The sequence below is a fragment of the Chiroxiphia lanceolata genome, assembly GCF_009829145.1.
Source record: "Chiroxiphia lanceolata isolate bChiLan1 chromosome W unlocalized genomic scaffold, bChiLan1.pri scaffold_46_arrow_ctg1, whole genome shotgun sequence".
Classification (NCBI taxonomy): domain Eukaryota; kingdom Metazoa; phylum Chordata; class Aves; order Passeriformes; family Pipridae; genus Chiroxiphia; species Chiroxiphia lanceolata.
In genome coordinates, this window is record NW_022476501.1 from 130,506 (window position 1) to 158,056 (window position 27,551).

General features: G+C 58.0%; 7 protein-coding genes across 19 annotated transcripts in view; 3 read left to right on the forward strand and 4 right to left on the reverse strand.

Annotated features, from left to right (window-relative positions):
- Window positions 1-2,121, reverse strand: part of LOC116781455 (class II histocompatibility antigen, B-L beta chain-like) — a 99,397-nt gene extending 97,276 nt beyond the window's left edge. For 3 of the 4 annotated variants that reach the window (XM_032677137.1, XM_032677136.1, XM_032677134.1), the window contains exons 1-2: window positions 1,952-2,121; window positions 1,438-1,451 (exon numbers count right to left, since the gene is read on the reverse strand). In XM_032677137.1, the coding sequence (XP_032533028.1) occupies window positions 1,438-1,451; window positions 1,952-2,036 (99 nt within the window). In that variant the 5' untranslated portion in view covers window positions 2,037-2,121. The remainder of the gene's footprint in view (window positions 1-1,437; window positions 1,452-1,951) is intronic. The other variant, XM_032677135.1, reaches the window with a different exon arrangement.
- LOC116781440 (early activation antigen CD69-like) overlaps window positions 1-7,873 on the reverse strand; it is a 79,065-nt gene extending 71,192 nt beyond the window's left edge. The window contains exons 1-2 of the mRNA XM_032677110.1: window positions 7,600-7,873; window positions 7,224-7,285 (exon numbers count right to left, since the gene is read on the reverse strand). Of these exons, the coding sequence (XP_032533001.1) occupies window positions 7,224-7,285; window positions 7,600-7,655 (118 nt within the window). The 5' untranslated portion in view covers window positions 7,656-7,873. The remainder of the gene's footprint in view (window positions 1-7,223; window positions 7,286-7,599) is intronic.
- The window catches only part of LOC116781444 (C-type lectin domain family 2 member B-like), a 125,484-nt gene that overhangs the window by 93,358 nt on the left and 4,575 nt on the right, over window positions 1-27,551 (reverse strand). Inside the window, exon 3 of one of the 2 annotated variants that reach the window (XM_032677115.1) lies at window positions 5,554-5,664. In XM_032677115.1, coding sequence (XP_032533006.1) covers window positions 5,554-5,664 — 111 coding nt within the window. Of the gene's footprint in view, window positions 1-5,553; window positions 5,665-11,882; window positions 11,919-27,551 lie in introns of those variants that run through there. The other variant, XM_032677116.1, reaches the window with a different exon arrangement.
- LOC116781450 (class II histocompatibility antigen, B-L beta chain-like) overlaps window positions 1-27,551 on the forward strand; it is a 144,975-nt gene that overhangs the window by 44,530 nt on the left and 72,894 nt on the right. The window lies entirely within an intron of this gene.
- LOC116781463 (C-type lectin domain family 6 member A-like) lies at window positions 8,587-27,521 on the forward strand. Of its 2 annotated transcripts, XM_032677149.1 has the most exons (6): window positions 8,587-8,901; window positions 25,528-25,626; window positions 25,908-26,036; window positions 26,207-26,361; window positions 26,583-26,692; window positions 26,977-27,521. In XM_032677149.1, exons 1-6 carry the CDS (start codon window positions 8,829-8,831, stop codon window positions 27,047-27,049), a joined length of 639 nt encoding a protein of 212 aa, XP_032533040.1. In that variant the 5' UTR covers window positions 8,587-8,828; the 3' UTR covers window positions 27,050-27,521. The 2 variants fall into 2 exon arrangements, with proteins under 2 accessions (XP_032533040.1, XP_032533041.1); XM_032677150.1 differs by lacking the exons at window positions 8,587-8,901; window positions 25,528-25,626 and adding an exon at window positions 9,326-9,635.
- Window positions 10,060-19,532, forward strand: LOC116781464 (killer cell lectin-like receptor subfamily B member 1C). Of its 2 annotated transcripts, none has more exons than XM_032677152.1 (3): window positions 10,060-10,637; window positions 10,845-10,954; window positions 19,121-19,532. In XM_032677152.1, exons 1-3 carry the CDS (start codon window positions 10,389-10,391, stop codon window positions 19,278-19,280), a joined length of 519 nt encoding a protein of 172 aa, XP_032533043.1. In that variant the 5' UTR covers window positions 10,060-10,388; the 3' UTR covers window positions 19,281-19,532. The 2 variants fall into 2 exon arrangements, with proteins under 2 accessions (XP_032533043.1, XP_032533042.1); XM_032677151.1 differs by lacking the exon at window positions 19,121-19,532 and adding an exon at window positions 11,259-11,534.
- Window positions 12,138-17,842, reverse strand: LOC116781459 (early activation antigen CD69-like). Of its 6 annotated transcripts, none has more exons than XR_004354874.1 (6): window positions 17,369-17,842; window positions 17,054-17,149; window positions 16,768-16,952; window positions 16,542-16,666; window positions 16,085-16,377; window positions 12,138-12,421 (listed from the first exon to the last, which is right to left on the reverse strand). XR_004354874.1 is itself a non-coding variant. In XM_032677145.1 (6 exons), the coding sequence occupies exons 1-6, from the start codon at window positions 17,532-17,534 to the stop codon at window positions 12,596-12,598; spliced, it is 642 nt and encodes a 213-aa protein (XP_032533036.1). In that variant the 5' UTR covers window positions 17,535-17,842; the 3' UTR covers window positions 12,138-12,595. The 6 variants fall into 6 exon arrangements, 5 of the variants coding, with proteins under 5 accessions (XP_032533036.1, XP_032533035.1, XP_032533034.1 ...); XM_032677145.1 differs by lacking the exons at window positions 16,085-16,377; window positions 16,542-16,666; window positions 16,768-16,952; window positions 17,054-17,149 and adding exons at window positions 12,875-12,975; window positions 13,077-13,261; window positions 13,363-13,449; window positions 13,675-13,714 and having other exon boundaries at window positions 12,138-12,710; window positions 17,421-17,842; XM_032677144.1 differs by lacking the exons at window positions 16,085-16,377; window positions 16,542-16,666; window positions 16,768-16,952 and adding exons at window positions 12,875-12,975; window positions 13,077-13,261 and having other exon boundaries at window positions 12,138-12,710.

Here is a 27,551-nt window from a genome sequence, read left to right on the forward strand (position 1 = left end):
AGAGCCCGGCCCGCTCTCCCCCAGCCCACCCGGGGGTCCCTCAAGCCTCCTGCCAGTCCCTTCCCAGCCCCTGCAGGGATCCCACCCAGCCTCTCCCAGACCCTTTAGGACCCTCCAACCCCCTCCCATCACCCTCAGCAACCACCAAACTCCCTCCCAGTTGCCCCCAGTCGCCCCCTTTCCCCCCCGGCCCCCCTGCCAGTGTGCCCCCGGGGCTGGGGGGGCCGGGCCGTACCCCAGTGCCGGCTGAGGGGGTGCTCCAGGCTGACGTGCTCCACCTGGCAGCTGTAGGTGACCCCGCGCCGGGGGGGGATTTCCAGCAGCACCAGCACCTGGTAGCTCCAGTCCCCGTTGGGGACCACGTCGGTGGCCACCACGTGCTCCGGCAGCTCCTGCCCATCCTGGAACCACCTCACCTGCACCGGCGCAGGGTAGAAATCCATCACGGAGCAGAGCAGGCGGCCGGGGCCGGGCTGGGAGCTCGACGGCACCAGCGAGATGGACACGCTGGGGGGCACTGGGAGGGACGGGGGAGACACTGGGCTGAGCTGGGGGGCACTGGGAGGGAGGGCAGAGGGCTTGGAGGGCATTGGAAGGGACTGGGATGGCACTGGGAGGGACTGGGATGGCAGTGGGAGGGACTGGGAATAGAGTGGGGTAGAAGGGGCTGGGTTGGGGGGGCACTGGGGAGAGAGTTGGGAGATGTGGGAGTGAAGTGAGAACGACTGGGAATGGACTGAGAGGGTCTGGGAATAGATCGAGAGGGTCTGGGTGTGGAGTGAGAGGGACTGAGAGTGACTGGGAATGACTGGGAGTGACTGGTGTGCAGTGGGAAGGAAACGATCGGGACTGTGAGGCTGAGTCGTGGTGAGGGAACTCTTTGGGTTGGGTCTGCCTGGCAACTGGAGCGTCATCAAAGAGCCGTACTCTCATTGGCTGACTGGCGGGAGATCGATGACATCGACGCGTGGGGACGCGGTGCGGCACTGGGAGAGACTGAGATGGACGGGGATGGACTGGGATGGACTGGGATCGACTGGGAGGGGACAAAAGGCCACGGAAAAGGCACAGGGAGGGCTGAGGGGTCTGAGGTGATTCCCAGGGAGTGTTTGAGGGGCTCCAGGGTCATTCCCGGGGCAGGGCCCGACGGAACCCACTCTGCCCCATGCTCACCTCTGCGTTCACGAGGAACCGGCTGAACACCTTGTAGTTGTGCCGGCAGTACCAGTCCACCGCAGACCGTCTGTTCTCCATTCTTTCCGGGTCGCTGTTCCAGTACCTGGTCTGGATCTCCCCAAAGGGGGTGTCCCCCACATAGACCCCCACATCGCTGTCGAAGTGCATGTAAAGCATGTACTGCTCCCGGTTGTAGATGTACCTGTGCACGAGCCTCACCCGCTCGGTGCCGTTGATGAAGTAACACTCGCCCCTTCTCACCTCCTGGAACACCCCTGTGTGTGCAGGACACAGGTCAGGGGGTACCCCGTTCCCCACCATCATCCCCCAGCCCCCCACAGCAGACTGGGAGCTCAGGGGGACACCCCGAACCCCCATTTCTCACCCCCCTCTGCCCCACGGACACCCCAGAACCGACTCTTGGCTGGGGGGGAACCTCCCCATCAGCCCACCGGGGATGGACAGGGGGGTTGGGAACACCCCCAATGCAGATCCGACCCCCCCCCGAGCCCCCAGGGAACGGCTCCAGTTCTCAAGGGACATCCAGGGACCCCCAGGGCACCCCTCTGCCTGCTCTCCCACACCCCCTTGCCCCCCTCTCCCACCCCTTTCCCACCGGCCCCACAATCCCCCGACCCCCCCAACCTCACTTTGGGGCTCCCACCCCCCTCCCACTCACTCCGGGACTTCCAACCCCCCTCGCACTCACTCTCGGCTTCCCACCCCTCTTTTCTCCCCTCTTTCCCCCCCTTTCCCACCCCCCCCCCCCGCTCACCCGACAGCTCCTCGCCCGCAGCCGGGGGGGCTCCCAGCAGCACCAGGACCGCCAGCACGGCCCCAGCTCCCCGCACACGCTCCATGCCCAGCGCCGGACAGCTGCTGACAGCCCCAAACCAGCCGGGCGGCGCCGTTTTGGGGGGTTTGGGGCGCGCTGGGCTTGGCTGAGGGCGCAGTCGGGGCCCTTTTTTCGAGGCGTCTTCCCGGCGACTGATGAGTCATCAGCGCGGCGCGCTGGGATTGGGCGCGGGCGGCGTGGGCGCTTTGGGATTGGCTGAGGGCCGTTGGGGGCCCCCGCGGCAGCCCCGGGGCTGGGGGGTTCGGGGGGTCCGTGGGCTGCGGGGGAGGGGGGAGCTCAGGGCCCACCAAAAATGCCCAACCAGGGCTCCCGAAGCTCAGGGCAACCCAAAACCGCCCAGCCAGGGCTCCCGCAGCTCCCACGGGCCCCCAAAATGAGCTGAGGGTAGTCTCTGATTGGCTGAGCTCCGGGAGGGCTCCGTTCGGGACGGGGCTGGAAGTGCCCAAACCCCCCTGTTCTCACAATTTTTGCCGCCTGGGAGTACCTCAACCTCTCTTTCCAGGATTTCTTGGGGCTGGGAGACCGCAAACCCCCCTGTTCCTGGGTTACTGGGAGGATGACATTGCCCAAATCCCCCTGTTCTGAGGAGTTTTAGGGTGTCAATGTTCCCAACCCCCCTTTTCTGGTGGTTTTGAGGGGCTGACATGTCCCAAACCCCCCTGTTCTCAGGATTTTGAGGGTCTGGGTGTGTCCCAAAGCCCCTGTTCCTAGGATTTCTGTAGTCTAGGACAGTCTAAGACCCTCTTTTTCAATATTTTCTGCTCCAAGAGTGCCTCAATCCCCCAGTTTCTGGGATTTTAAGGGTCTAGGAGAGCCCATACCCATGTTCTCCCAAGATTTTTGGGCTCTGAATGTTCCCAGCCCCCCTGTTCCTAGGATTTTTTGGCTCTGGGAGTGCCCAGACCCCTCATTCCCAGGATTTTTAGGGTCTGGATATGCCTAAAGCACCTTTCTCCAGGATTTTGTAGTTCTGAGAATGTCCAAACCCCCCTGTTCCCTGGATTTTTACTGTCTGAGAGTACTCAAACCCCACTGTTTCCAGGATTTCTGGAGTCTAGGAGTGTCCATGTCCCTCTTTTCTGACATTTTGGGGTCAGGGAGTGCCCCAAAAACCTTCTCCCTGAATTTTCATGGTCTGGGAATACCAAACTGCCCTTTTCCCAGGATTTTGCGGCTCTGGATATGTCCAAAACCACCTTTTTCTATGATTTTCTAGTTCTGGGAGTGCCCAAACACCCTGTTCCTAGGAATTTTAGAGTCTAAGACTGTCCAATCTCCCCTTTCCAATATTTTCTGCTCTGGATGTGCCCAAACCACCTTTCTCCAGGATTTTTAATGTCTGGCAGTGCCCAAACCCCCCCTGTTCCCAGGATTTTTGGAGCCCCCCCACTGCCCCCCAACAACCAGGACTGCAGAGCACTGAGCAGCTTTACTGGGAACACTGGGAACAGCTGGGTGGGGTGCAAAGAAAAGCGGGGCTGGGGGGGATACACGACCCCCCCAAATCAGGGCAGGGTTTGGGGGGTCCCGGCTGGGCCCGAGGCCACGGGGAGGGGCTGCGGCCGCCGGCGGCTCCGCTCTGTCCCCCCCTCTTGAGTCCCCCTTTCCAGGGAGAAACAGATGGGGGGGATGGAGGGGATGGACAGGGGGAAAATGGGACACTAGGGAAAAGAATTCCAACATCTCTCTTCAAACCCAGGACAATATTAAACAGGACTGGGCCCAACGCTGATCCCTGGGCGACACCACTGGTGACCAGATCCCAACTGGATGCAGCTCCATTCCCACCACTCTCTGGGCCTGACATTCCAGCCAGTTCCTAACCCAGCACAGAGGGCTCTGTCCAGGCCATGGGCTGCAGCTTTTCCAGGAATGTGCCCTGGGAGACAGTGTCCAAGGCTTTGCTGGAGGACCTTTCAAGGTCCCCAGGGAACGGCTGGAGCTGTGTCAGGGCAGGGTCAGGTTGGATCCCAGGAAAAGGTTCTTCTCCCAGAGGCTGGTTGGCACTGACCAGGCTCCCCAGGGCAGTGGGCACAGCCCCAAACCTGCCAGAGCTCCAGGAGGGTTTGGATGATCCTCTGGGGCACAGGGGGTGACTCCTGGGGATGGACCTGGGCAGGGCTGAGGGTTGGACTCCATGATCCTTGTGAGGTGCCATCAGATACAATATATTTCTGGGGTTCAGTGCAAATTTCCTGGCCAGACAAATGGCCAATCTGCTCCCCCAGCAGTTCCACTTGCAGTGCTGCGTGAAGCTCCCTCATCTGGCTGGAGATTTAGGCTGAGAGTCCCGGTTTGGGGTCTCTTAATTTCCCCTCCCACAGGACAAAGTTGTCGGGGCGGCTGCAGATCCAGTTCTTCTCTGTGTGGCACAGGGATGAGCTGATCCACCAGTCATCAAACTCCCCCCCGAAAAAAAATTAAGAAGAGCTGGGATTTCCCCTCTGGCAGAGAAGGGCTTTGGCTGGGGGGGTCTCTAATTCTCTGATCAGGGTTGGGGGGCAGCGACCTCGGCCCATCCCAACCCCCCATGGAAAGCCAGGAGCTGCCTGGACATGGGGCAGGAGAAGGTGCCCATCCCAGGATGGGGCATCCCAGACTCCAGGAAATCCCTGGGGCCCACCCTGGGGCTCCAGCACGGACACAGGGACCCACCTGCCGTTCAAGGCCGTGCCATTGATCCACTCCCAGCCGTTATCCCTCTTTCCCAGCCCGATCCAGTGGTTTGCTTCACCTTTATAGCGCAGAAGGAAGGCCTGGATAGCAAAGAAACGTTGGCTTTGGCCAGTCTTGCCTTCCCCACCTCCTCTTTCCCTCCTGTGTCCACCCCCAGCCAGACCCAGGACTTGTCCCAAGGGGTTGGCTCCCGGCTCCAGCACTGGCAGCACTTTGGGGCCAGCCTGGGGGGTTTGGGGTTGGTTTTTTCCTCTTGGTTTCCCCGTGTTTCCCACCCCGGTGCTGCTGCAGAGGCTCAAGCCCAGTCCTCACCAGTTCAGCCCAGTCCTCACCAGTTCAGCCCAGTCCTCACCAGTTCAGCCCAGTCCTCACCAGTTCCTCCCTCGTGCTTATGGTGGCCAGTGAAGCTCCCAGGGCCTCACACCTTTCCCGGCCCGTGGTCCAGTTGCCCTCAGCCTTAGAAAAATAATAACATTTTCCTTGGAAACCAGGCCAGGTGTCTGGGCACACGTGGGAGAATTCTGGCTCAGAGAACCAGGATCTGACACTGAGAACTGAAACACAGAAAGCTGAGTCAGACACGTGGGCAGCCCTGAAAAGCAGCAAAATGGGGTTGATTCCTTGGTTTATTCCAGCAGCTGGAAGAGGAAATTGGGGGATGATGCTCTTGGAAAAGGTGTGACCAAGTGAGGAGCAGATGCCTGGAGCAAAGTGCAGGGGAAAAAGGGAGTCACCCACTTTGGGAGCCTCCTTTGATGCTGGGAAAGTCCCAGGATCCTCCCATCTCCCAAAACGGAGGCACCTGGCCCGGATCCTCCCCATGGAGGTGCCTGGGTGGGACTCACCAGTCACTGCTCCAGCCAGGCTCAAGCTGAGGATTCCCAGGAGCACACACAGAGCGAGGAGAACACACACCTTGGGGGATGTTCTCCGCTCTGACTCTGTTCTGTAGGACCCTGGGGCAGGAAAGAGCAGGGTGAGGATGGCCTGGCTCCTCTCCCCTCTGCTTTGCCCTCCTGTGCTGGACCCTCAGTCCATCCCCAGCCCCACCCAGGCCCCCCCACTGGTGCCGCCCCAGAGTGAGATGCTCTTCCCACCCCCTGCCCTCCCCTGGAGCGTTTGGTTTTCCCAGCATTACCACATTTGCACTGTTCCTCTGCATCACTGCAGGTGTTCAGGGCTTCCTCCTGCCTTGAAGAATTTGGCTTTTGGGTTTCTTTCCCCATCCTTGCAGAGAAGCCTCAGGGCCCGGGGCTGACGTGTCCCTGGGCTCTGTGGGGTGGATGCACTCGGCAGCCTGGGGTGGAAGGAGAGGAGAGGCTGAGGGGACCTGCAGGGAGCTGAGACCTCCTGGGCCACAGCCCAGCCAGGCACAACAGCCCCTGTGGGGTTGGCACTGGCTCTCAGCATTGTCGTGGTGCCAAGGGGCACCATCTGGCAGGGCTGAACACACATCTGGGAGAGGAGGCAGCACAAAGGACAGAGGGAGGGGAGGGGAAAAGATAAGGGAGGGAAAGAGAGGGGAGGGAGAAAGATTAAGGAGAAAAAAAAACCCCAACAAATTAAGCAGAAAAGAAAGAAAAAGACAAGTTTAAAGGCACTTTAACTATTAAATAAGTAAGTCAATGAGAGCTCACAGGTTTGCAGGGGACAGGAGCCTGTTCAGGGCTCGGTGGGGGGGAAAAGGCACCGAGGGCTCGGAGTAGAGTTTGTGCTTTGGGGGCCCTTTTGCAAAAACACACAGAGTGGAAAGTAGGTTGTAACAGTTCACAGCAGCTGTTCTGCTTGGGTTTTCTGTTTGTGGCTCCCCACGAGCTTCTTTTGCTCTGGTTCCCCCCTCTCCTCGTGCCCTCTGTTGCAGGAGCACGACCTGGTTCCCTGCACCCCGAAACAACAGGGGCAGCAGCTTTTGGTCCTCTGGGGTCTTGTGTAAGTTACCAGAACCAAATGGAGCAACAGAAGCTCATCAGGAACATGTCCTGATAAAACAGCAATATTTCATTGCAAGGTGAGCTCTGAAAGCTGCAAAGGGGCAGGTTGGTTTGTGGGTAAATGGATGTGGGAAAAAAGCACAAAGCGGTTCCCTCAGAGGGGATTTGCAGGAGGAAACTCAAGGAGTGCTCAGATAACAGTGTTTCCAGAGCAGTGAGAGGGTTAAATTGGCAGGAGAAAGGAACAAAAACAGGATGAACCAGAAGAGGGTGGTGCTTCTGCACCCTCAAGGTTTCCAAAGCTGAACAGGACAAAGTTCAGAAATGAAAGGAAGTCATACCTTGAGATGGCAGAAGTCCAAGTGCACGAGTTCAGCCCCCTCATTTCAAGCCAAAATTTCAGTCCTACTTTAATCTCTGCGTCACAGTGCCAACAAAACAATTCAACAAATTCCCTTAAAAGGACCCCCAAAGGTTCACCTTGTAAGACCCCGCCTGGTGCAGCCCGAGCTCCTGCCCCGGTTCAATCCCTCCCAAGCCCACCATGGTTTCCAGCTGGTCCTTTCTGTCATATCATCATTTACCTCTTTTCACCACGACTTTCTCATTTCTCTTCCCAAGGAGCAACTCTGTCAGCAACAAGAGGCTGAAAAAGCCCCAACAAAACCACTGAAGAAGCAGCAAAAATGACAAACCAACCCAACCCCGCAGCAGACACTCAAACCAACCCCACGGCAGCAAAAGCTTCACTAAACCGAGCTGTAAAACTGTGACTTTTGGGGTTTATTCCCCCCTTCCCTTCAACGTTCCACGTTTAATTAATCAGGTGGTCATTGCAGCCCCCCCAGAGACAAGACCCTGATGTGGGGGCTCAGCCCTGTCCCAGCCGTGGCTCCCTGTGGGCAGGGAGCACCTACCACCCCGAGTTTGGCAGCCCAGGAGCTGCTCTGGAGTACTCACCTCACAGGGCAGCTCTCAGCGACTGGCAGATTTCGCGGTAGGGTCGGTTTAGTCATAAAGTAGGAAAAAACTTTCGCAAGTGACGCAATTTCAGTTCAGTCTGTCTCTTCTCCAGCAGCTTCTCAGTGTGGTTTAATTGACATCAGGACACATTGCTTCCCATTGGCTGCCGGTGGCTCTTCGACGCTTCCCATTGGCTGACGGGGGCTCTCCATCGCTTCCCATTGGCTGTTTTCCGATCCCCCTCCCTCCCTGGCTCTGCCGTGTGGGTGTGACATGGATGGCCCTTTCGCCGCGTTTTTTCTTTCGTCGTCGTTTTACTGTTTATTGCCTTCCCCACCTGTTTCTCGTGCCTCGTCCAGCGCCGGTAGTCCCGTCCCTTCCCCTGCTCCCTCCGCCGCGTTCCATCCCGGCTCTCGGAGCCTTGGAGCTCCCGGGGGTGAGGTGGGGCTGAGTCCCTTCCCAGTGCTCCCAGTGTGCCCAGTCACCCTCCAGCACCCCGGGGAGGGCTTCGGGGGGACACAGCACACAAGGGTTGCTGCGGGGGGGGAGGGGGGTGTCCCACCTCACTTCTGTTTGTTCTGTTCTTCCCAAGCTGGGCAAAACGGATTTTTGGACTTTTCTGCCCGAACTCTGTCCCCCAGTACCCCCCAGTAGCAGCTCTGCCCCCCCAGAACGGGGCCGTGTCCGGACTGATGGGGCTGAGGGGGACGAGGGGGTGTCGAGACAAGTGGGGAAAACCCCCCTAAATGACCGGGGGGTGTCAGCTCCTCCTGCCCTGCCTGGTTCTGCCCCTCCCACGGCTGCAGCATTTCTGCCACCACCCCATCCCTGAGAGATGCTTCTTGGGGAAGCAACACCAAATATCACCTGTCACGTTTCAGCCTCACCCCCTAAAAACCACAATCAGAGGCTTTTTGAGTTAATTTAATAAATTAATTTGATTAATTTGATAAATTAATTTCCACCTGTTCGGCCCAACCCTGTGCGTGTTCCTGCACCTCCAGGTGAGCCCCCTCCCTCCTCCTGGCTGGGGACACCCAAACCCTTTCCCCAGGCACATTGGAGGCTGCAGAATATAGAAATATGTTTAAAAAACAACCCAAAGAAACAGATAAAAGGCCTGGTTGGTGCCATTTCCTGGGACCGGACGCGCGTTGGTCACGAGGTGAGAAGGTGTCCGAGGCTGGTGTCGCTCTCGGGACACGCCAACGACCTCCAGAGCCACCATGGCTGGGGAAATGGGTCATGCCAATCTAAGACATCCTGGGAATGGGCCTTCTCCAGCTGAGAAATGTCCTGGTGAGTGTATTTTGGGGGAAAAAAGGCTTATTTCAGGCCCTGGGAAGAGTTTTGGGTCTGTTACCTTTGCGGTCCCTTCACTCCTCCATCCCCACGTTCAGGTTTCCAAGCTCATGGGGTGGCCTTTGAAATGGGGTCTGGGCTTATCCGGAGTGGGACAGGGACAGGAGAGGCTGGAAAATCTCCAGAGCTGGAACAGTTTTGTTTCCCAGACCCTTCACTTGGTGGCCAAAAGGGACCCCAGGAAGCCCCAGGGGAGCCCCCACCCCTGGGAGGGCAGGGAAGGGGCCGAGCCCTGTCCGGACCCCAGAGGAGTCGAGGGCTGGAGGGACCCACGGCCGCCAACTCCCAGCTGGAGACTGAGCCCGTTTGGGAGTTCCCAGGTCCTGCCCTCTGGCACTGGGTCCTCGAGGCTGTTCCCGAGGCTGCTGCACCCCCTGAGCCCCCCAATCCCCCCCGGGGGTGCTGCCCTGGCTCGAGCCCTGTCAGGGGGGAATTTATGGCTTTGGAGGAAGCAAAGCAACCAGAAACTTCTGCTCGAACTCACAGCTCAGCAGAGGGGTTTGGGGTTTTTTTGTGCTCGAAACCCCCAATCTTCTTCATGTTTTTTTAAGCTTAAATGTGGCCTCTTCCAGCTCCTGCCCCATCCCCTTGGTGGCACAGAGTGCTCCTCACAGCCAGGGTGCTCGGGCACCTCGTCCTGCTGGTGCTGGTGGTGGTCCTGAGCGTGAGGGGTGAGTAACCAGCTCTTATCTCCACCCCACACCCCGGCGAGGAGAGGCCTGGGAGCGGAAATCTGGGTTTATTGCAGCAGTTCAGGCCCTGGAGGGTTGGTGCAGACACAAGAGCCAAGAGCAAAACCCCCTCTGGGCACACCTGGAGCATCCCCCAAATGAGAGAGGAGGGCAAGACCCGTGGGCTTCGGGCCAACTTCATTAACTGCGGGGCAAAACCCACCCTGGCTTTGTGGGGTTTGTGGTTTGGCTTCAGCTTCTCATCCCCAGGTCTTTGCTCCCAGTTTTTCAGGGCTCTCCACGTCCTGAAAGTGACCCCAGAATTGAGATCCAGGCCAGGAACCAGTCGGAGTGATGCATCTTCCCATCCCTGGGGCGGTACTTCTGCCAGCCCCAGGGGCAGAGCCCCCCAGGTGAGCCCCCTTCCCACCTGGCTCTGCTGGGAGAGGCTCAGGTGGGACCTCGGGGGGCTCCTCCTGCGAGGAGACCCTGCACTGAGGGTTCTCTGGCAAAAAGGAGCATTTTTAAGGAAGAATTCCCTTTTCCATGCGATTTTTGGCGGTCCCACCTCCCGAGAGGAGCACGGTCAGCCCAAGGGGGATGTTTCTCACCACCCTTCCTGCACCCCAACCACCCACTGTGCCCTCATGGTCACCCAACTGAATCTTCTTCCTCCTCCTCTTCTCCCCCCTCCTCTCCCTCTTCCTCCTCCTCCTCCGTGGTGGCAGAGCAGAAAAACCACAATGCTGGGAAATGACTCGAGGGTTTGGTGCCTTTCATTTGGGGGGTCAGGGAAGACCTTACCCACCTTTGGGGTGTCTCATTCGTGGCCTTTCCTCCTCTCCAGCCCCTGCTGGCTGCAAGTTGTGCCCCCAGGACTGGCAGCTCCATGGGGAGAGATGCTACTGGCTCTCCAAGGAATCGGGGAACTGGACCCAGGGCAGGAAAAGCTGCAAAGATCAGGGCTCTGAGCTGGTGGTGCTCCAGAACGAGACAGAAATGGTAAACAGGGAGGAAAAGGCTTGGGAAGGACCCAGAAGTCCTGGGAGTTTTAGGTGGGCAGGGGAGCAAAAGGCTTCCAGCAGCAGGAGGCTTTGGGGTTCAGAGCATGGGGAGGCTCATGTTCCATGGATTTGGGGGGTCAGGTTTGTTCATGGAACTCCTCACGGAGAGATTTTTTTGGAGCAACTGGTCCCTTCCACGTCCCAGGAGAACGTCGAGAGTGTCACAGGCAGGCGCCCGTGGTCGGTGTGGGTTGGGTTGAGGTCGCAGCAGAAGGAGTGGACGTGGGTGGACAACACCCCCTACGACCCCCACAGGTGAGCGTCCAAGATCTGGGGGGGTAAAAAAGCAGCTTTGGTCCATTTGAGACCCCGATCCACGTCCACACATCGCTGGGGTCCATGCAAGGGTCTCTTATTCCTCTGGCAACACTCTGCAGACTGAGAGTTGGGGGCATGGGGCACACTGGGGGCATGGGGCACATTGGGGTTGGTTATGGGGCACATTTGGGTCATGGGGCATGTTGGGGTTGGTTATGGGGCATATTGGGGTTGGTTATGGGGCACATTGGAGTCATGGGACACTTTGCTCCTCTCAGCCAATAAACCCTTCATTGTGCAGCTTTGGGGTCCTGCAGGAGCCAGACAGAGGGTCCTGTGGGACCCTGAAAGGCAAGAACTTGGACGTTGATGTCTGTGACAGTGACCACAAGTGGGTTTGCCAAAAAGCCCCTTTCCAGCTCTCCTCACCCACGGTTGGGAAGTTGGATGATGCCTCCACCTGACACACTCAGGCAATGGACCCCGTGTGGTACAAAAAAAAAATTTATTACAATTTTTTCATGGTTTATCCACCCTGTTACATCAGCAGTAAATTCCTATTAGTGACTTTTCTCTATATCTACTTTTTAATTAAGCATTTACAGAGCAGGAGAAAAATACTCCCAAGCAATTTCACACACACGAATTTATCACCACATCTGCATTTATCTCGCAAGTTCCCTTTAGTTTCTCCCAGTCACGTAATCTCGCTTCCCGACACTTAAGTGTTATTTTTATGCTTTTGTATTAGTATAGATGACAATAAGCCAAGCAGCTCCATCCCTGCTTTCCTTTGCAACCAAACTGTCCTAAAATAAACACACATATTCCAATACCCGTCCCTTCTGTTTCTTCACTGTGAGGGTGACTCTGTGAGGGCAGTTCTGTGAGGGCAGTTCTGTGAGGGCAGTTCTGAGAGGACAACTCTGTGAGGGCGACTCTCTGAGGGTGACTCTGTGAGGGTGACTCTGTGAGGGCAGTTCTGTGAGGGCGATTCTGTGAGGGCCATTCTGTGAGGGCGTTCCGCCATCTTGGCTCCCTCAGGGCTCCTTCAGCCACCCCAGCACCCGCGGGTGTTCCCTCGGTTCTTTCCCCACCCGGACGGGGCGAGCGGCCCCCGCAGCTCCCGCACTGACCAGGACACGAGGGACAGTGGTGAGGTCGTACAGACTTTATAAAAATGGAAAAAAAGGAGAAGGAGAGAGAAGCACAGCGGCAGCACTGATACAGTAACTCTGCTGGGGCCACAATCAGGACATTCTGCATTTACATTGATAGATTCATATAGCATTCAGCAGTGGATAAATACTTCATATATGCACATTAAAGCACCATAGTGTTATCCACCTACACCGTTAAGGTGTAAATACACAGCCATAGAAAATTAGGAAAACTTGTGGAGAAAGAAACCCCTAGTCCATGAAGGCACACGTCCACTTCCACATCATGTCCCTGCAGGTTCACCTCCTTGAGACCAGCTACTGAGGTGACAATGACAAAAGGCACGAAGGTTCCTGAGGTTGTGCTGAGATGTGTCACAAAGCAAATGTTCATCTGTGGAAGGACATCCCTGTGCTAGTGGAAGAAGGAAAGCTGTGAGTCTTCAGGATGGAGAAGGTCCTTTCTCCCTCACTTCTATTACAGGTGAGGTTGGGGTTTGCTGCAGAGATACGGCAGCTGCTTTGAACAGTCCTCACTCCTGAGTTTATGGTCTGCCAGGTACACACACTCTGAATTGCCAAGGACCTCCAGCCTGCAATGAGGAGCAGAGACAGTGCTGTTACAGGGCAGGTCTGTGAACAGGACAGGTCGTCTCTGCCCATTCCCCCCAGCAGATGAGGAGACAAGCACTGCCCAGGAGGGACAGTCCCAGCAGTCTCATCCCCCCCATCCCCTGCCCGTCCCCCCGGGACTCACGAGGAGTTGTAGCTGCTGCCGTCCACCCACTGAAACCTCTCGCCCTGTCTCCGCAGCCTGAGCCAGTAATCCAGGTTGCCATTGAGGCGGAAGAGGAAGCCCTGGGAAGGAGAGAGGAGCAGGCAGTGAGAGCTGCCCCAGCCCAGGAACCCCCCCAGCCTCCCCTCTGCCACCCACACACCCCCCAGAGCCCCTCACTCACCATTGTCTTGTCACTGAGCACGGCCAGGGAGGCCCCGAGCTCAGAGCACCGATCCCGAGCCTGCTCCCAGGTCCTCCCATCCCTCGAGAGGTAGTAACAGACCCTGTTGTACCCGATCCAGTCCTCAGGACAAGCCACAAACTGTGGACCCTTAGGTGTAACTGGAATCTCTCCATGACTTTTTCCTGGAGAGAGAAAGGGAGAACGTCTGAGGATTCCCCTCCACAGGGAGCCCAGCCCTGTGCCCAGAGGTGCCTCTGTGCCGAGGCAGCTGCTCCTCCCTCACCTGCCAGCACAGCCACGGCCACCACGTTCAGGAGCACAGACAGCACCAGGAGCACAGTCAGCACTCGGCGGGATCTGAACCAATTGCCTAGAGCTGAAAAGAGCCGCTGGCTGTGAGGACGGGGCTGTGCTGAGCAGGCCCAGCCCTCACATCCCCCCACCCAACACCGGGGCAGCCGAGGGTGTTGGTACCAGCCACTGATGGGGCTGAGAGGCCTCTTCCACAACCTGGAGCAGCCTCACACTTGCCAGCCCCGTCCTGGTGGGGTGACACTGTCTCCTCCCTACAGGACACAGGTGGCCCTGCATTCACCCAGATGTTTTCTGAGGGTCTTCCTTGTTTCTGATCCATCCTGGTGACTCAGGGGCTCCTCTGCATTCTCACCATTCCAGTTGCATTCACCCTCCATGTCTTGAATCCCTGCAAACTTAGAAGAGGCACCTTCTTGATGGGGACAAGCCATGTCTTGAACCTGAGGCATCGCTAGGGGTGAAATAAAAACCCTCTTTGAGTGCAGATTTAACAGGAGCACTGTGTCAGACCGTAGAGAATACATAGAGAACAGTCCAGAGAGGGGGATTGTGCCCAGCAGCTCCTGCTCCAGAAGTTTGGAGCCCAGGGACACTGAGCGCTGACAATGAGTCACTACTTGCAAAATGTGCCAGGGAGTGGCAGGAAAAGCAGCACCGCGATCTTCTCCAGGCTGGCTGCAGGATCGCATCTGTCATTCAATCCAAGAATGGTTTGGGACGGGAGGGACCTTCAAGCCCATGCCATCCCCCCGCTGCCCCGGACACCTCGCAGCAGCCCCGGTGGCTCCAAGCCCGGTCCCACCTGGCCGGGAACACTCCCGGGGACGGGGCAGCCAACTCTGTCCGACCGGGAGGCACCGGGACGATCCCCGACGGGGGCGCATGGTCGGGTACAGAGACAGCCCCGCCGGCCCGGTCGGTGGCTCCCCCCGGTCCCCCCTCCCCGACCCCGCGGCCGATGCGGCGCGATGAGCGATCGGGCTGCGCGGGGCCGGCGCTGAGACCCGGTGAGAGCCACCGGGGGCCACTGCTCCAAACTCTTCACCCCCAGTGCCCGCCAGAGCCCCATCCCCATCACCGCCGGCACTCCTCCGGCCCAGGGCAGGGCGAACCCGCCAGACCCCCCTTTTCGCCCCCTCCCGAGCCCCGGCAGCACCGAGCGCATCCCACCTGCCCCTGGACCGCCGCCGCCCGCCGGCTCCGCCCCCCCGCCCGGCTCCGCCCCTCCGCCGGCTCCAAACCCCCGTCTGCCCCGGCAGAGGGCGGGACCGCCCCTCCGCCGGCTCCGCCCCTCCGCGGGCGCGAGCGCCGGCCGACTGCAGAGGGGGGACACGGGAGGGGCGGGGGGACGGGGAGGAACGCGGGGACACGGGGGTGACCCAGGGATGCGGCGCGATGAGCGATCGGCCTGCGCGGGGCCGGCGCTGAGACCCGGTGAGAGCCACCGGGGGCCACCGCTCCAAACACTTCACCCCCAGAGCCCGCCAGAGCCCCCTCCCCAGCACCGCCGGCACTCCCCCTTTTCACCCCCTCCCGCTCTCCGAGCCCCGGCAGCACCGAGCGCATCCCACCTGCACCTGGTCCACACGCGCTCTCCTTCTCCCTTCTCCTTCTCCCTTCTCTCTTCTCTTTCTCCTTCTCCTTCTTCTCCGCCGCCGCTTCCCTGCGTTTGGGTACCTGCCGTTCAGTGCTGGCGGGCGGGTGTAACAGGAGCCGCTCCCCGGACGGCCCCGTGACACCAAGGGGGCGGTGGCGGCTGCGGCACTGGGCGAGAGGAGAGGGGGGACTTCGGACCACACAGAGCTTTTTGCCAGTCCAGTTTGGGGGAGGCAGAAGGGGCCCGGCGGGCTGGGGGGTCCTCGGACCGGCAGGAGGGCGGGTGGGACAGTCCTGCTCGGAGGGTCGTGGGTGAGTGAATCTCCCCGGGAATATCCCTGGGATTGTGTGTAGGTGGCTCAGGAAAAGCAGGGAGTGAGAGGCTTGCCCTAATCATTTTAGTGGGGCAGAAGCTTGTGTGCCCTTACGAGGTTGTGAGCTGTGCTGGTAGAGGTATGTGCCCTTCCTAATAACCCCCCCAGTGCCTCCCAGATCCTCCCAGCGTGCCCTGGTGCCCTCCAAGTGCCCACCAATACTCCCTAGTGCCTCCCAGCCCAGATCCAGTGTTCCCCAGTGCCCACCAGTCTTTTCCCAGTCCCCCCCTGTGCTCTCTAATGCTCCCTGATGCTCCCCAGTGCCTCCCAGTACCTGCTGGGGGGCAAGGGAGGGAAATGAGGTCCCCTGGGATGTGTATTCCCTGGGATGGAACACGGGAAGGGAAGGGGCTGTCGGTGCCGACCAGGTCATGAGGGACAGCAGTGGGGTCGTACAAACTTTAATACAAATGAGTAAAAAAAGAGAAGAAGAGAGAAGCAGAGCAGCAGCACTGATACAGTAACTCTGCTGGGGCCACAATCAGGACATCCTGGGTTCACATTCATTGATTCAAGTAGCATTCAGCAATGGAAAAATACTTTACACGAGCACATTCAGGCACTCTAGTGCTTGAATACAGTGCATGTAGTGTAAACTGTTAGAGTATAAATATAAAGTAAATATAAATAGAGAATGAGGAAGACTTCTGGAGAAAGAAACCCCTAGTCCACAAAGGCACACGTCCACTTCCACATCATCTCCCCTCGCTGCAGGTTCACCTCCTTGAGACCAGCTACTGAGGTGACAATGACAAAAGGCATCGAGGTTCCTGAGGTTGTGCTGAGATGTGTCACAAAGCAAATGTTCATCTGTGGAAGGACATCCCTGTGCTAGTGGAAGAAGGAAAGCTGTGAGTCTTCAGGATGGAGAAGGTCCTTTCTCCCTCACTTCCATTACAGGTGAGGGAGTTTGGGGTTTGCTGCAGAGATATGCCCGCTGTGTTGAACAGTCCTCACTCCTGAGTTTATTTTCCGCCAGGTACACACACTCTGAATTGCCAAGGACCTCCAGCCTGCAATGAGGAGCAGAGACAGCGCTGTTACAGGGCAGGTCTGTGAACAGGACAGGTCATCTCTGCCCATTCCCCCCAGCAGATGAGGAGACAAGTGCTGCCCAGGAGGGACAGTCCCAGCAGTCTCGTCCCCCCCATCCCCTGCCCGTCCCCCCGGGACTCACGAGGAGTTGTAGCTGCTGCCGTCCACCCACTGAAACCTCTCGCCCCGTCTCCGCAGCCCGAGCCAGTAATCCAGGTTGCCTGTGAGGCGGAAGACTTGGTCCTGGGAGGGAGAGAGGAGGTGGTCCTGGGAGGGAGAGAGGAGCGGGCAGTGAGAACTGCCCCGGGCCAGGAACCCCCCCAGCCTCCCCTCTGCCACCCACACACCCCCCAGAGCCCCTCACTCACCATTGCCTTGTCACTGAGCACGGCCAGGGAGGCCCCGAGCTCAGAGCATCGATTCTGAGCCTGCTCCCAGGTCCCCTCATCGTTCAAGAGGTAGTAACAGACGCTGTTGTGCTGATCCCAGGCCTCAAGAGAAGGCACAAAGCATGGATCCTTAGGTGTAACTGGAATCTCTCCATGACTTTTTCCTGGAGAGAGAAAGGGAGAACGTCTGAGGATTCCCCTCCACAGCGAGCCCAGCCCTGTGCCCAGAGCTGTCTCTGTGCTAAGGCAGCTGCTCCTTCCTTACCTGACAGCACAGCCACCACCAAAGCCACGTTCAGAAGCACAGACGACACCAGGAGCACAGTCAGCACTCGGCGGGATCTGAACCAATTGCCTAGAGCTGGAAAGAGCCACTGGCTGTGAGGACGGGGCTGTGCTGAGCAGGCCCAGCCCTCACATCCCCCCAGTCAACACCAGAGCAGCCAGAAGTGTCGGCACCAGCCACTGACAGGGCCGAGAGGCCTCTTGCAGACCCCTGGAGCAGCTTCCACTTGCCAGCCCCGTCCTCATGGGGCAACACTGTCCCCTCCCTACAGGACACAGGTGGCCCTGCACTCACCCTGACATTTCCCGAGGATCATTTTGTGTATATTCCTTTTTTCTGTTCCGTCCTGGAGACTCAGGGACTCCTCTGCATTCCTACCATTCCAGTTGCTTCCACTCTCCATATCTTGAATCACTGCAAAGTTAGAAGAGGGACAAGTCGCAACTTGAACCTGAGGCATCGCTGGGGGTGAAAAAAAGCTCTTTGAGTGCAGATTTAACAGGAGCACTGTGTCAGACTGTAGAGAATATTCAGAGAACAGTCCAGAGAGGGGGATTGTGCCCAGCGGCTCCTGCCCGGCCAGTTTGGAGCCCAGGGACACTGAGCGCTGATGAAAGAGTCACTGCTTGTAAACTGTGCCGGGGACCGGAAAGAAAAGCAGCAGCGCGGTGGCTCCAGCCCCGGGATGGCAGGATCGGATCTGTCATTCAGTCCAAGAATGGCTTGGGATGGGAAGGACCTTCAAGCCCATGCCATCCCCCCGCTGCCCCGGACACCTCGCAGCAGCCCCGGTGGTTCCAAGCCCGGTCCCACCTGGCCGGGAACACTCCCGGGGACGGGGCAGCCAACTCTGTCCGACCGGGAGGCACCGGGACGATCCCCGACGGGGGCGCACGGTCGGGTACAGAGACAGCCCCGCCGGCCCGGTCGGTGGCTCCCCCCGGTCCCCCCTCCCCGACCCCGCGGCCGATGCGGCGCGATGAGCGATCGGGCTGCGCGGGGCCGGCGCTGAGACCCGGTGAGAGCCACCGGGGGCCACCGTTCCAAACACTTGACCCCCAGTGCCCACCAGAGCCCGCTCCCAGCACCGCCGACATCCTCTACCCAGGGCAGGGCGAACCCGCCAGACCCCCCTTTTCGCCCCCTCCCGGAGCCGCGGCAGCACCGACCGGATCCCACTTGCCCCTGGAGCGCACCTCGTGGCGGAAGAGGGCGGTCCCGCCCTCCGCCGAGACGGGCGGTCGAGCCCGCTCCCAGCATCGTCGACATCCTCCACGCAGGGCAGGGCGAACCCTCCAGATTCCCCTTTTCGCCCCCTCCCGTTCCCCGAGCCCCAGCAGGACCGAGCGGATCCCACCTGCGCCTGGGCCGCCCGCGCCCCGCGCCCTCCCCGCCCGGCTCCGCCTCCGCCGGCGGTTTCGCCTCTACCTCCGCCGGTTGGTCGCTCCACAAGGGGGACACGGGAGAGGCGGGGGGACGAGGAGGAACACGGGGGTGACCCAGGGATGCGGCGCGATGAGCGATCGGGCTGCGCGGGGCCGGCGCTGAAGCCTCAGCGAGAGCCACCGGGGGCCACCGCTCCAAACACTTCACCCCCAGTGCCCGCCAGAGCCCGCTCCCAGCACCGCCGACATCCACCACCCAGGGCAGGGCGAACCCTCCAGATCTCCCTTTTCGCCCCCTCCCGCTCCTCGAGCCCCGGCGCTCCCATCCGCACCTGGAACACGGGCTCGCGGCCGCCTCGATTCTTGGCCGCCGGGGCGTTTTATTCCGATGGGCCCGTGACGTCGGCGAGGAAGGCGGGGACGAGGCAGAGGAGAGGTTGTCGCCGAGGAAGGCGGGGACGAGGCGGACGCGAAAATGTCGCCGAGGAAGGCGGGGACGAGGCGCAGGCCGATATTGCACTGCACTGACCGCCCTCACAGCCGGGCACCTCCAGCAGGAAACGGTGCAGGAAAAGGGCAAGAGAAACACCCCTTTGTCTCCTTTGCGGCAGGACTGGGACACTTTTTGCTCCTCTCAGCCAATAAACCCTTTGTCGTGCAGGTTTGGGGACCTGCCGGAGGTGGATGAAGGGTGTGGGACCCTGAAAGGCAACCGCTTGGATCTTGAGATCTGTGTCGGTGACCACAAGTGGGTTTGCCAAAAAGCCCCTTTCCAGCTCTCCCCGCCCACGGTTGGGAAGCTGGATGATGCCTCCACCTGACACACTCGGGCAAGGACCTCGTGTGGTACAAAAAAAAATTTTATTACAATTTTTTCATGGTTTATGCACCCTGTTACATAAGCAGTAAATTCCTGTGAGTGACTTTTCTCTGTATCTACTGTTTAATTAAGCATTTACAGAGCAGGAGAAAAATACTCCCAAACAATTTCACACACACATGGATACATCTCACCATGTCTGCATTAAAGTTGCTGAGCTCCCCTTGAGATTCTCTCAGGGTCATATAATGTTGGTTCCTGATACTTAGAAGTTATTTTTATGCTTTTATATTACTATAGATAACAATAAGCCAAGCGGCTCCATCCCTGCTTTCCTGTGCAACCCTGTCCAGGCCATGGGCTGCTGCAGCTTTTCCAGGAGTGTGCCCTGGGAGACAGTGTCCAAGGCTTTGCTGGAGGACCTTTCAAGGTCCCTCTGGATGCTGACTCCAGGGAAGGGCTGGAGCTGTGCCAGGGTAGGGTCAGGTTGGATCCCAGGAAAAGGTTCTTCCCCCAGAGGCGGGTTGGCACTGAACAGGCTCCCCAGGGCAGTGGGCACAGCCCCAAGGCTGCCAGAGCTCCAGGAGGGTTTGGATGATCCTCTGGGGCACAGGGGGTGACTCCTGGGGATGGGCCTGGGCAGGGCTGAGGGTTGGACTCCATGATCCTTGTGAGGTGCCTTCCAATACAAGATATTTTTGAGATATTCAGCAAAAATTTCCCGGCCAGACAACTGAGATGTTCCCCCAGCACTTCCACTTGCAGTGCTGGGGTGAAGTTCCCTCATCTGGTTGGAGATCTAGGGTGAAACTCCTGTTTGGGGTCTCTTAATTTCCCCTTCCACAGGACATAGTCATTGGGGTGGCTGCAGATCCAGTTCTTCTCTGTGTGGCACAGGGACGAGCTGATCCACCCGTAGCTCAGGTACCCACAGGGTCCTCCACCCCTCACCTCCAACCTGCAATGCCAACGGGACCAGAGTGAGAAAAAGGGAGAAAAGGAAGAAAACTCCCCCCCAAAAAAAATTAGGAAGAGCTGGGATTTCCTCTCTGGCAGAGAAGGGCTTTGGCTGGGGGGGTGTCTCTAATTCTCTGATCAGGGTTGGGGGGCAGCGACCTCGGCCCATCCCAACCCCCCATGGAAAGCCAGGAGCTGCCTGGACACGGGGCAGAAGGTGCCCATCCCAGGATGGGGCATCCCAGACTCCAGGAAATCCCTGGGGCCCACCCCGGGGCTCCAGCACGGACACAGGGACCCACCTGCCGTTCAAGGCCGTGCCATTGATCCACTCCCAGCCGTTATCCCTCTTTCCCAGCCCGATCCAGTGGTTTGCTTCGCCTTTATAGCGCAGAAGGAAGGCCTGCAAAGCAAAGAAACGTTGGCTTTGGCCAGTCTTGCCTTCCCCACCTCCTCTTTCCCTCCTGTGTCCACCCCCAGCCAGACCTGGGGCTTTTCCCAAGGGGTTGGCTCCCAGCTCCAGCACTGGCAGCACTTTGGGGCCAGCCTGGGGGGTTTGGGGTTGGTTTTTTCCTCTTGGTTTCCCCGTGTTTCCCACCCCGGTGCTGCTGCAGAGGCTCAAGCCCAGTCCTCACCAGTTCAGCCCAGTCCTCACCAGTTCAGCCCAGTCCTCACCAGTTCAGCCCAGTCCTCACCAGTTCCTCCCTCGTGCTTATGGTGGCCAGTGAAGCTCCCAGGGCCTCACACCTTTCCCGGCCCGTGGTCCAGTTGCCCTCAGCCTCAGAAAAATAATAACATTTTCCTTGGAAACCAGGCCAGGTGTCTGGGCACACGTGGGAGAATTCTGGCTCAGAGAACCAGGGTCTGACACTGAGAACTGAAACACAGAAAGCTGAGTCAGACATGTGGGCAGCCCTGAAAAGCAGCAAAATGGGATTGATTCCTTGGGGTTTTTTTTCCAGCAGCTGGAAGAGGGAAACTGGGAATGATTCTCTTGGGAAAAGGTGTGACTGAGGGAGGAGCAGATGGCTGGAGCAAAGTGCAAAGGCTCCCAAAGTGGGAGCCTCCCTTGATGCTGGGAAGGTCCTGGGATCCTCCCACCTCCCAAAACGGAGGCACCTGGCCCGGATCCTCTCTGTGGGGGTGCCTGGGTGGGACTCACCAGTCACTGCTCCAGCCAGGCTCAAGCTGAGGATTCCCAGGAGCACACACAGAGCGAGGAGAACATGCACCTTGGGGGATGTTCTCCGCTCTGATTTGGTTCTGTAGGACCCTGGGGCAGGAAAGAGCAGGGTGAGGATGGCCTGGCTCCTCTCCCCTCTGCTTTGCCCTCCTGTGCTGGACCCTCAGTCCATCCCCAGCCCCACCCAGGACAGGGACCCCTCTGGGGGCTCAGGAGGGCGGGAGAGCTGAGGGGGGTCCTTCAGAGACACCGACGTGTGTTTGAGGGCCTGGAGACGGATCTTCAGCCTCCAGAGGTGAATTCCACAGCATGGAATTCAGTGCCTGGGCTGCTCCACACCCACCCAAAGGCTCCATCCCCATCCCACTGGTGCTGCCTTGGAGTGAGATGCTCTTCCCACCCCCTGCCCTCCCCCGGAGTGTTTGGGGTTTTCCTAGCATTACTCCATTTGCACTGTTTCTCTGGATGGCTGTAAGTGTTCAGTGTTTCTTCCTGGATTGAAGAATTTGGCCTTTGAGTTCTTTTCCCCATCCTTGCAGAGAAGCCTCAGGGCCCGGGGCTGACGTGTCCCTGGGCTCTGTGGGGTGGATGCACTCGGCAGCTTGGGGTGGAAGGAGAGGAGAGGCTGAGGGGACCTGCAGGGAGCTGAGACCTCCTGGGCCACAGCCCAGCCAGGCACAACAGCCCCTGTGGGGTTGGCACTGGCTCACAGCGTTGTCGTGGTGCCGAGGGGCACCATCTGGCAGGGCTGAACACACATCTGGGAGAGGAGGCAGCACAAAGGACAGAGGGAGGGGAGGGGAAAAGATAAGGGAGGGAAAGAGAGGGGAGGGAGAAAGATTAAGGAGGAAAAAAAAACCCCAACAAATTAAGCAGAAAGGAAAGAAAAAGACAAGTTTAAAGGCACTTTAACTATTAAATAAGTAAGTCAATGAGAGCTCACAGGTTTACAGGGGACAGGAGCCTGTTCAGGGCTCGGGAGCTGCTGCCAAAAGGGGGGAAAAGGCACCGGGGGCTCGGAGCAGAGTTTGTGCTTTGGGGGTCCTTTTGCAAAAACACACAGGGTGGAAAGTAGGTTGTAACAGTTCACAGCAGCTGTTCTGCTTGGGTTTTCTGTTTGTGGCTCCCCACGAGCTTCTTTTGCTCTGGTTCCCCCCTCTTCCTGTACCCACTGTTGCAGGAGCACGACCTGGTTCCCTGCACCCCGAAACAACAGGGGCAGCAGCTTTTGGTCCTCTTGGGTCTTCTGTAAGTTACTAGAACCAAATGGAGCAACAGAAGCTCATCAGGAACATGTCCTGATAAAACAGCAATATTTCATTGCAAGGTGAGCTCTGAAAGCTGCAAAGGTTTGTTTGTCAGTAAATGGATGTGAAAAAAGCACAAAGCGGTTCCCTCAGAGGGGATTTGCAGGAGGAAACTCAAGGAGTGCTCAGATAACAGTGTTTCCAGAGCAGTGAGAGGGTTAAATTGGCAGGAGAAAGGAACAAAAACAGGATGAACCAGAAGAGGGTGGTGCTTCTGCACCCTCAAGGTTTCCAAAGCTGAACAGGACAAAGCTCAGGAATGAAAAGAAATCATATTTTGTGACTTGGCAGAAGTCCAAGCACACAAGTTCAGCTCCCTCATTTCAAGACAAGATTTCAGTCCTACTTTAATTTCTGCCTCCCAGTGTCGACTGTACAAATTCAACAAATTCCCTGAAAAAGACCAGCAAATGTTCATGTTGTGAGACCCTCCCCTGGTGCAGCCCGAGCTCCTGCCCAGGTTCAATCCCTCCCAAGCCCACCGTGGTTTCCAGCTGGTTCTCTCCAGCTCCCCCCAAAATCACTGTTCATTCCACTCAACTGAAACAAATTAAAGTCCTTTTTATATCATTATTTACCTCTTTTCACCACAATTTACTCAGTTCTCTTCCCGAGAAGCAACCCCCGTCAGCAACAAGGGGCTGAAAAAGCCCCAACAGAACCACTGAAGAAGCAGCAAAAATGACAAACCAGCCCAACCCCGCAGCAGACACTCAAACCAACCCCACGGCAGCAAAAGCCTCACTAAACCCAGCTGTAAAATTGAGACTTTTGGCGTTTACTCCTCCCTGCCCTTCAACGTGCCACGTTTAATTAATCAGGTGGTCATTGCAGCCCCCCCAGAGACAAGACCCTGATGTGGGGGCTCAGCCCTGTCCCAGCCGTGGCTCCCTGTGGGCAGGGAGCACCCACCACCCCGAGTTTGGCAGCCCAGGAGCTGCTCTGGAGTACTCACCCTGGCAGGGCAGCTCTCAGTGACTGAGATCTCTCTCGGTAGGGTCGGTTTAGTCAGAAAATAGGAAACTTCCCCCCCCAGACGCAATTTATGTTGATTTTGGCACTTTTCCACTCACTTCTCAGGGTGCTTTTCCGGGTATCAGGAAACGTGGCTTCCCACTGGCTGTTTTCCGACCTCTCTCCCTCCCTGGCTCTGCCGTGTGGATGTGACCTGAGATGTTGTGACCCACTGGACGTTTATTCTTTTTACTGTTTGTTGCCTTCCCCACCTGTTCCTCGTGCCCCGTCCAGAGCCGGCAGCCGCGTCCCTTCCCCTGCTCCCTCCGCCGCGTTCCATCCCGGCTCTCGGAGCCTTGGAGCTCCCGGGGGTGACGGGGGGGCTGAGCCCCTTCCCAGTGCTCCCAGTGTGCCCAGTCACCCTCCAGCACCCCGGGGAGGGCTTCAGGGGGACACAGAACACAAGTGCTGCGGGGGGTCCCACCTCACTTCTGTTTGTTCTGTTCTTCCCAAGCTGGGCAAAACCGATTTTTGGACTTTTCTGCCCAAACTCTTTCCCCCCAGTGCTCCCCAGGATCGGCTCTGCCCCCTCAGAACGGGGCCGTGTCCCGACCGATGGGGCTGAGGGGGACGAGGGGGTGTCAGATAAGTGGGGAAAACCCCCCTAAATGACCGGGGGGTGTCAGCTCCTCCTTCCCTGCCTGGTTCTGACCCTCCCATGGCTGCAGCATTTCTGCCACCACCCCTGCCCATGAGATGCTTCTTGGGGAAGCAACACCAAATATCACCTGTCACGTTTCAGCCTCACCCCCTAAAAACCTCAATCAGAGGCTTTTTGAGTGAATTTAATAAATTAATTTGATTAATTTAATAATTTTCTGCCTGTTCGGCCCAACCCTGTGCGTGTTCCTGCACTGCCAGGTGAGCCCCCCTCCTCCTCCTGGCTGGGGACACCCAAACCCTTTCCCCAGGCACAGGGGAGGCTGCAGAATATAGAGATATGTTTAAAAAAAAAAAAAAAGAAAGAAACAGATAAAAGGCCTGGTTGGTGCCATTTCCTGGGACCGGACGCACGTTGGTCACGAGGTGAGAAGGTGTCCGAGGCTGGTGTCGCTCTCAGGTCGCAAAAACGACCTCCAGAGCCACCATGGCTAGGGAAATGGGTCATGCCAATCTAAGACATCCTGGGAATGAGCCTTCCCCGGCTGAGAAATGTCCTGGTGAGTGTATTTTGGGGGAAAAAAGGCTTATTTCAGGCCCTGGGAAGAGTTTTGGGTCTGTTACCTTTGCGGTCCCTTTGCTTCTCCATCCCCACGTTCAGGTTTCCAAGCTCATGGGGTGGCCTTTGAAATGGGGTCTGGGCTTGTCCAGAGTGGGACAGGGATAGGAGGGGCTGGAAAATCTCCAGAACTAGAACAGTTTTGTTTCCCAGACCCTTCACTCGGTGGCCAAAAGGGACCCCAGGAAGCCCCAGGGGAGCCCCCACCCCTGGGAGGGCAGGGAAGGGGCCGAGCCCCGTCCGGACCCCGGAGGAGTCGAGGGCTGGAGGGACCCGCGGCCACCAACTCCCAGCTGGAGACTGAGCCCGTTTGGGAGTTCCCAGGTCCTGCCCTCTGGCACTGGGTCCTCGAGGCTGCTCCCGAGGCTGCTGCACCCCCTGAGCCCCCCAATCCCCCCCGGGGGTGCTGCCCTGGCTCGAGCCCTGTCAGGGAGGAATTTATGGCTTTGGAGGAAGCAAAGCAACCAGAAACTTCTGCTCGAACTCACAGCTCAGCAGAGGGGTTTTTTGTGCTCTAAACCCCCAATCTTCTTCATGTTTTTTTGAGCTTAAATGTGGCCTCTTCCAGCTCCTGACCCGTGCCCGTGGTGGCACAGAGTGCTCCTCACAGCCGGGGCGCTGGGGCACCTCGTCCTGCTGGTGCTGGTGGTGCTCCGAAATGTGAGTGGTGAGTAACCAGCTCTTATCTCCATCTCACACCCTGGCAAGATGCCTGGTAGCGGAAATCTGGGTTTGTTGCAGCAGTTCAGGCCCTGGAGGGTTGGTGCAGGCACGAGAGCCAAGAGCAAAACCCCCTCTGGGCACACCTGGAGCATCCCCCAAATGAGAGAGGAGGGCAAGACCCATGGGCTTCGAGTCAACTTCATTAACTGCGGGGCAAAACCCACCCTGGCTTTGTGGGGTTTGTGGTTTGGCTTCAGTTTCTCATCCCCAGGTCTTTGCTCCCAGTTTTTCAGGGCTCTCCAGGTCCTGAAAGTGACCCCAGAGTTGAGAGCCAGGCCAGGAACCAGACGGAGCGATGCATCTTCCCATCCCTGGTGCGGTACTTCTGCCAGCCCCAGGGGCAGAGCCCCCCAGGTGAGCCCCCTTCCCACCTGGCTCTGCTGGGAGAGGCTCAGGTGGGACCTCGGGGGGCTTCTCCTGCGAGGAGACCCTGCACTGAGGGTTTGGTGCCTTTCATTTGGGGGGTCAGGGAAGACCTCACTCACCTTTGGGGTGTCTCATTCATGACCTTTCCTCCTCTCCAGCCCCTGCTGGCTGCAAGTTGTGCCCCCAGGACTGGCAGCTCCGTGGGGAGAGATGCTACTGGCTCTCCAAGGAATCAGGGAACTGGACTCGGGGCAGGAAAAGCTGCAAAGATCAGGGCTCTGAGCTGGTGGTGCTCAAGAACGAGACAGAAATGGTAAACAGGGAGGAGAAGGCTTGGAAGGGACCCAGACGTCTTGGGGTTTTTAGGGGGGCAGGGGAGCAAGATGCTCCCAGCAGCAGGAGGGTTTGGGGTTCAGAGCATGGGGACGCTCGTGTCCCACAGATTTGGGGGGTCAGGTTTGTTCTGTGGCTTTGCACCCCATGGAACTCCCCACAGAGATTTTTTTGGAGCAACTGGTCCCTTCCATGTCCCAGGAGAATGTCGAGAGTGTCACAGGCAGGAGCCCGTGGTCGGTGTGGGTCGGGTTGAGGTCACGGCAGAAGGAGTGGACGTGGGTGGACGACACCCCCTACGACCCCCACAGGTGAGTGTACGAGGTCTGGGGGGGTAAAAAACCGGCTTTGCTGCGTTTGAGACCCTGATCCACGTCCACACATCGCTGGGGTCCACGCAAGGGTCTCTTATTCCTCTGGTAACACTCTGCAGACCAAGAGTTGGGGTCCTGGGGCACACGGGGGGCATGGGGCACATTGGGGCTGGTTATGGGGTATTTGGGGTCACAGGGCACATTGGGGTTGGTTATGGGGTGTTTGGGGTCACAGGGCACGTTGGGGTTGGTTATAGGACAATAAACCCTTTGTCGTGCAGATTTGGGGACCTGCCAGAGGTGGATGAAGGGTGTGGGACCCTGAAAGGCAAGAACTTGGAGGTTGATCTGTGACAGTGACCACAAGTGGGTTTGCCAAAAAGCCCCTTTCCAGCTCTCCCCGCCCACGGCAGGAGACATTGGGAAGTTGGGATGATGCCTCCACCTGACACACTCAGGCAACAGACCCCATGTGGTATAACAAAATCATTTATTTCAGTTCTTTCATGGTTTATACACCCCGATACATCAGCAGTAAATTCCAGTCAGTAGCTTTTCTCTGTATCCACTTTTTAGTTAAGCATTCTCTGCCCATGAGAAAAATACTCCCAAGCAATCTCACACACACACAGATACATCTCACCATGTCTATATTCAGATTGCCAAGTTCCCCTTAAGTTTCTCCCCAAGTCACGTAATCTCTCTTCCCTACACTTAAGTGTTATTTTTATGCTTTTACATTACTATAGATAACAATAAGCCAAGCGGCTCCATCCCTGCTTCCCTTTGCAACCAAACTGTCCTAAAATAAACACACATATTCCAACACCCGTCCCTTCGGTGTCTTCACTGTGAG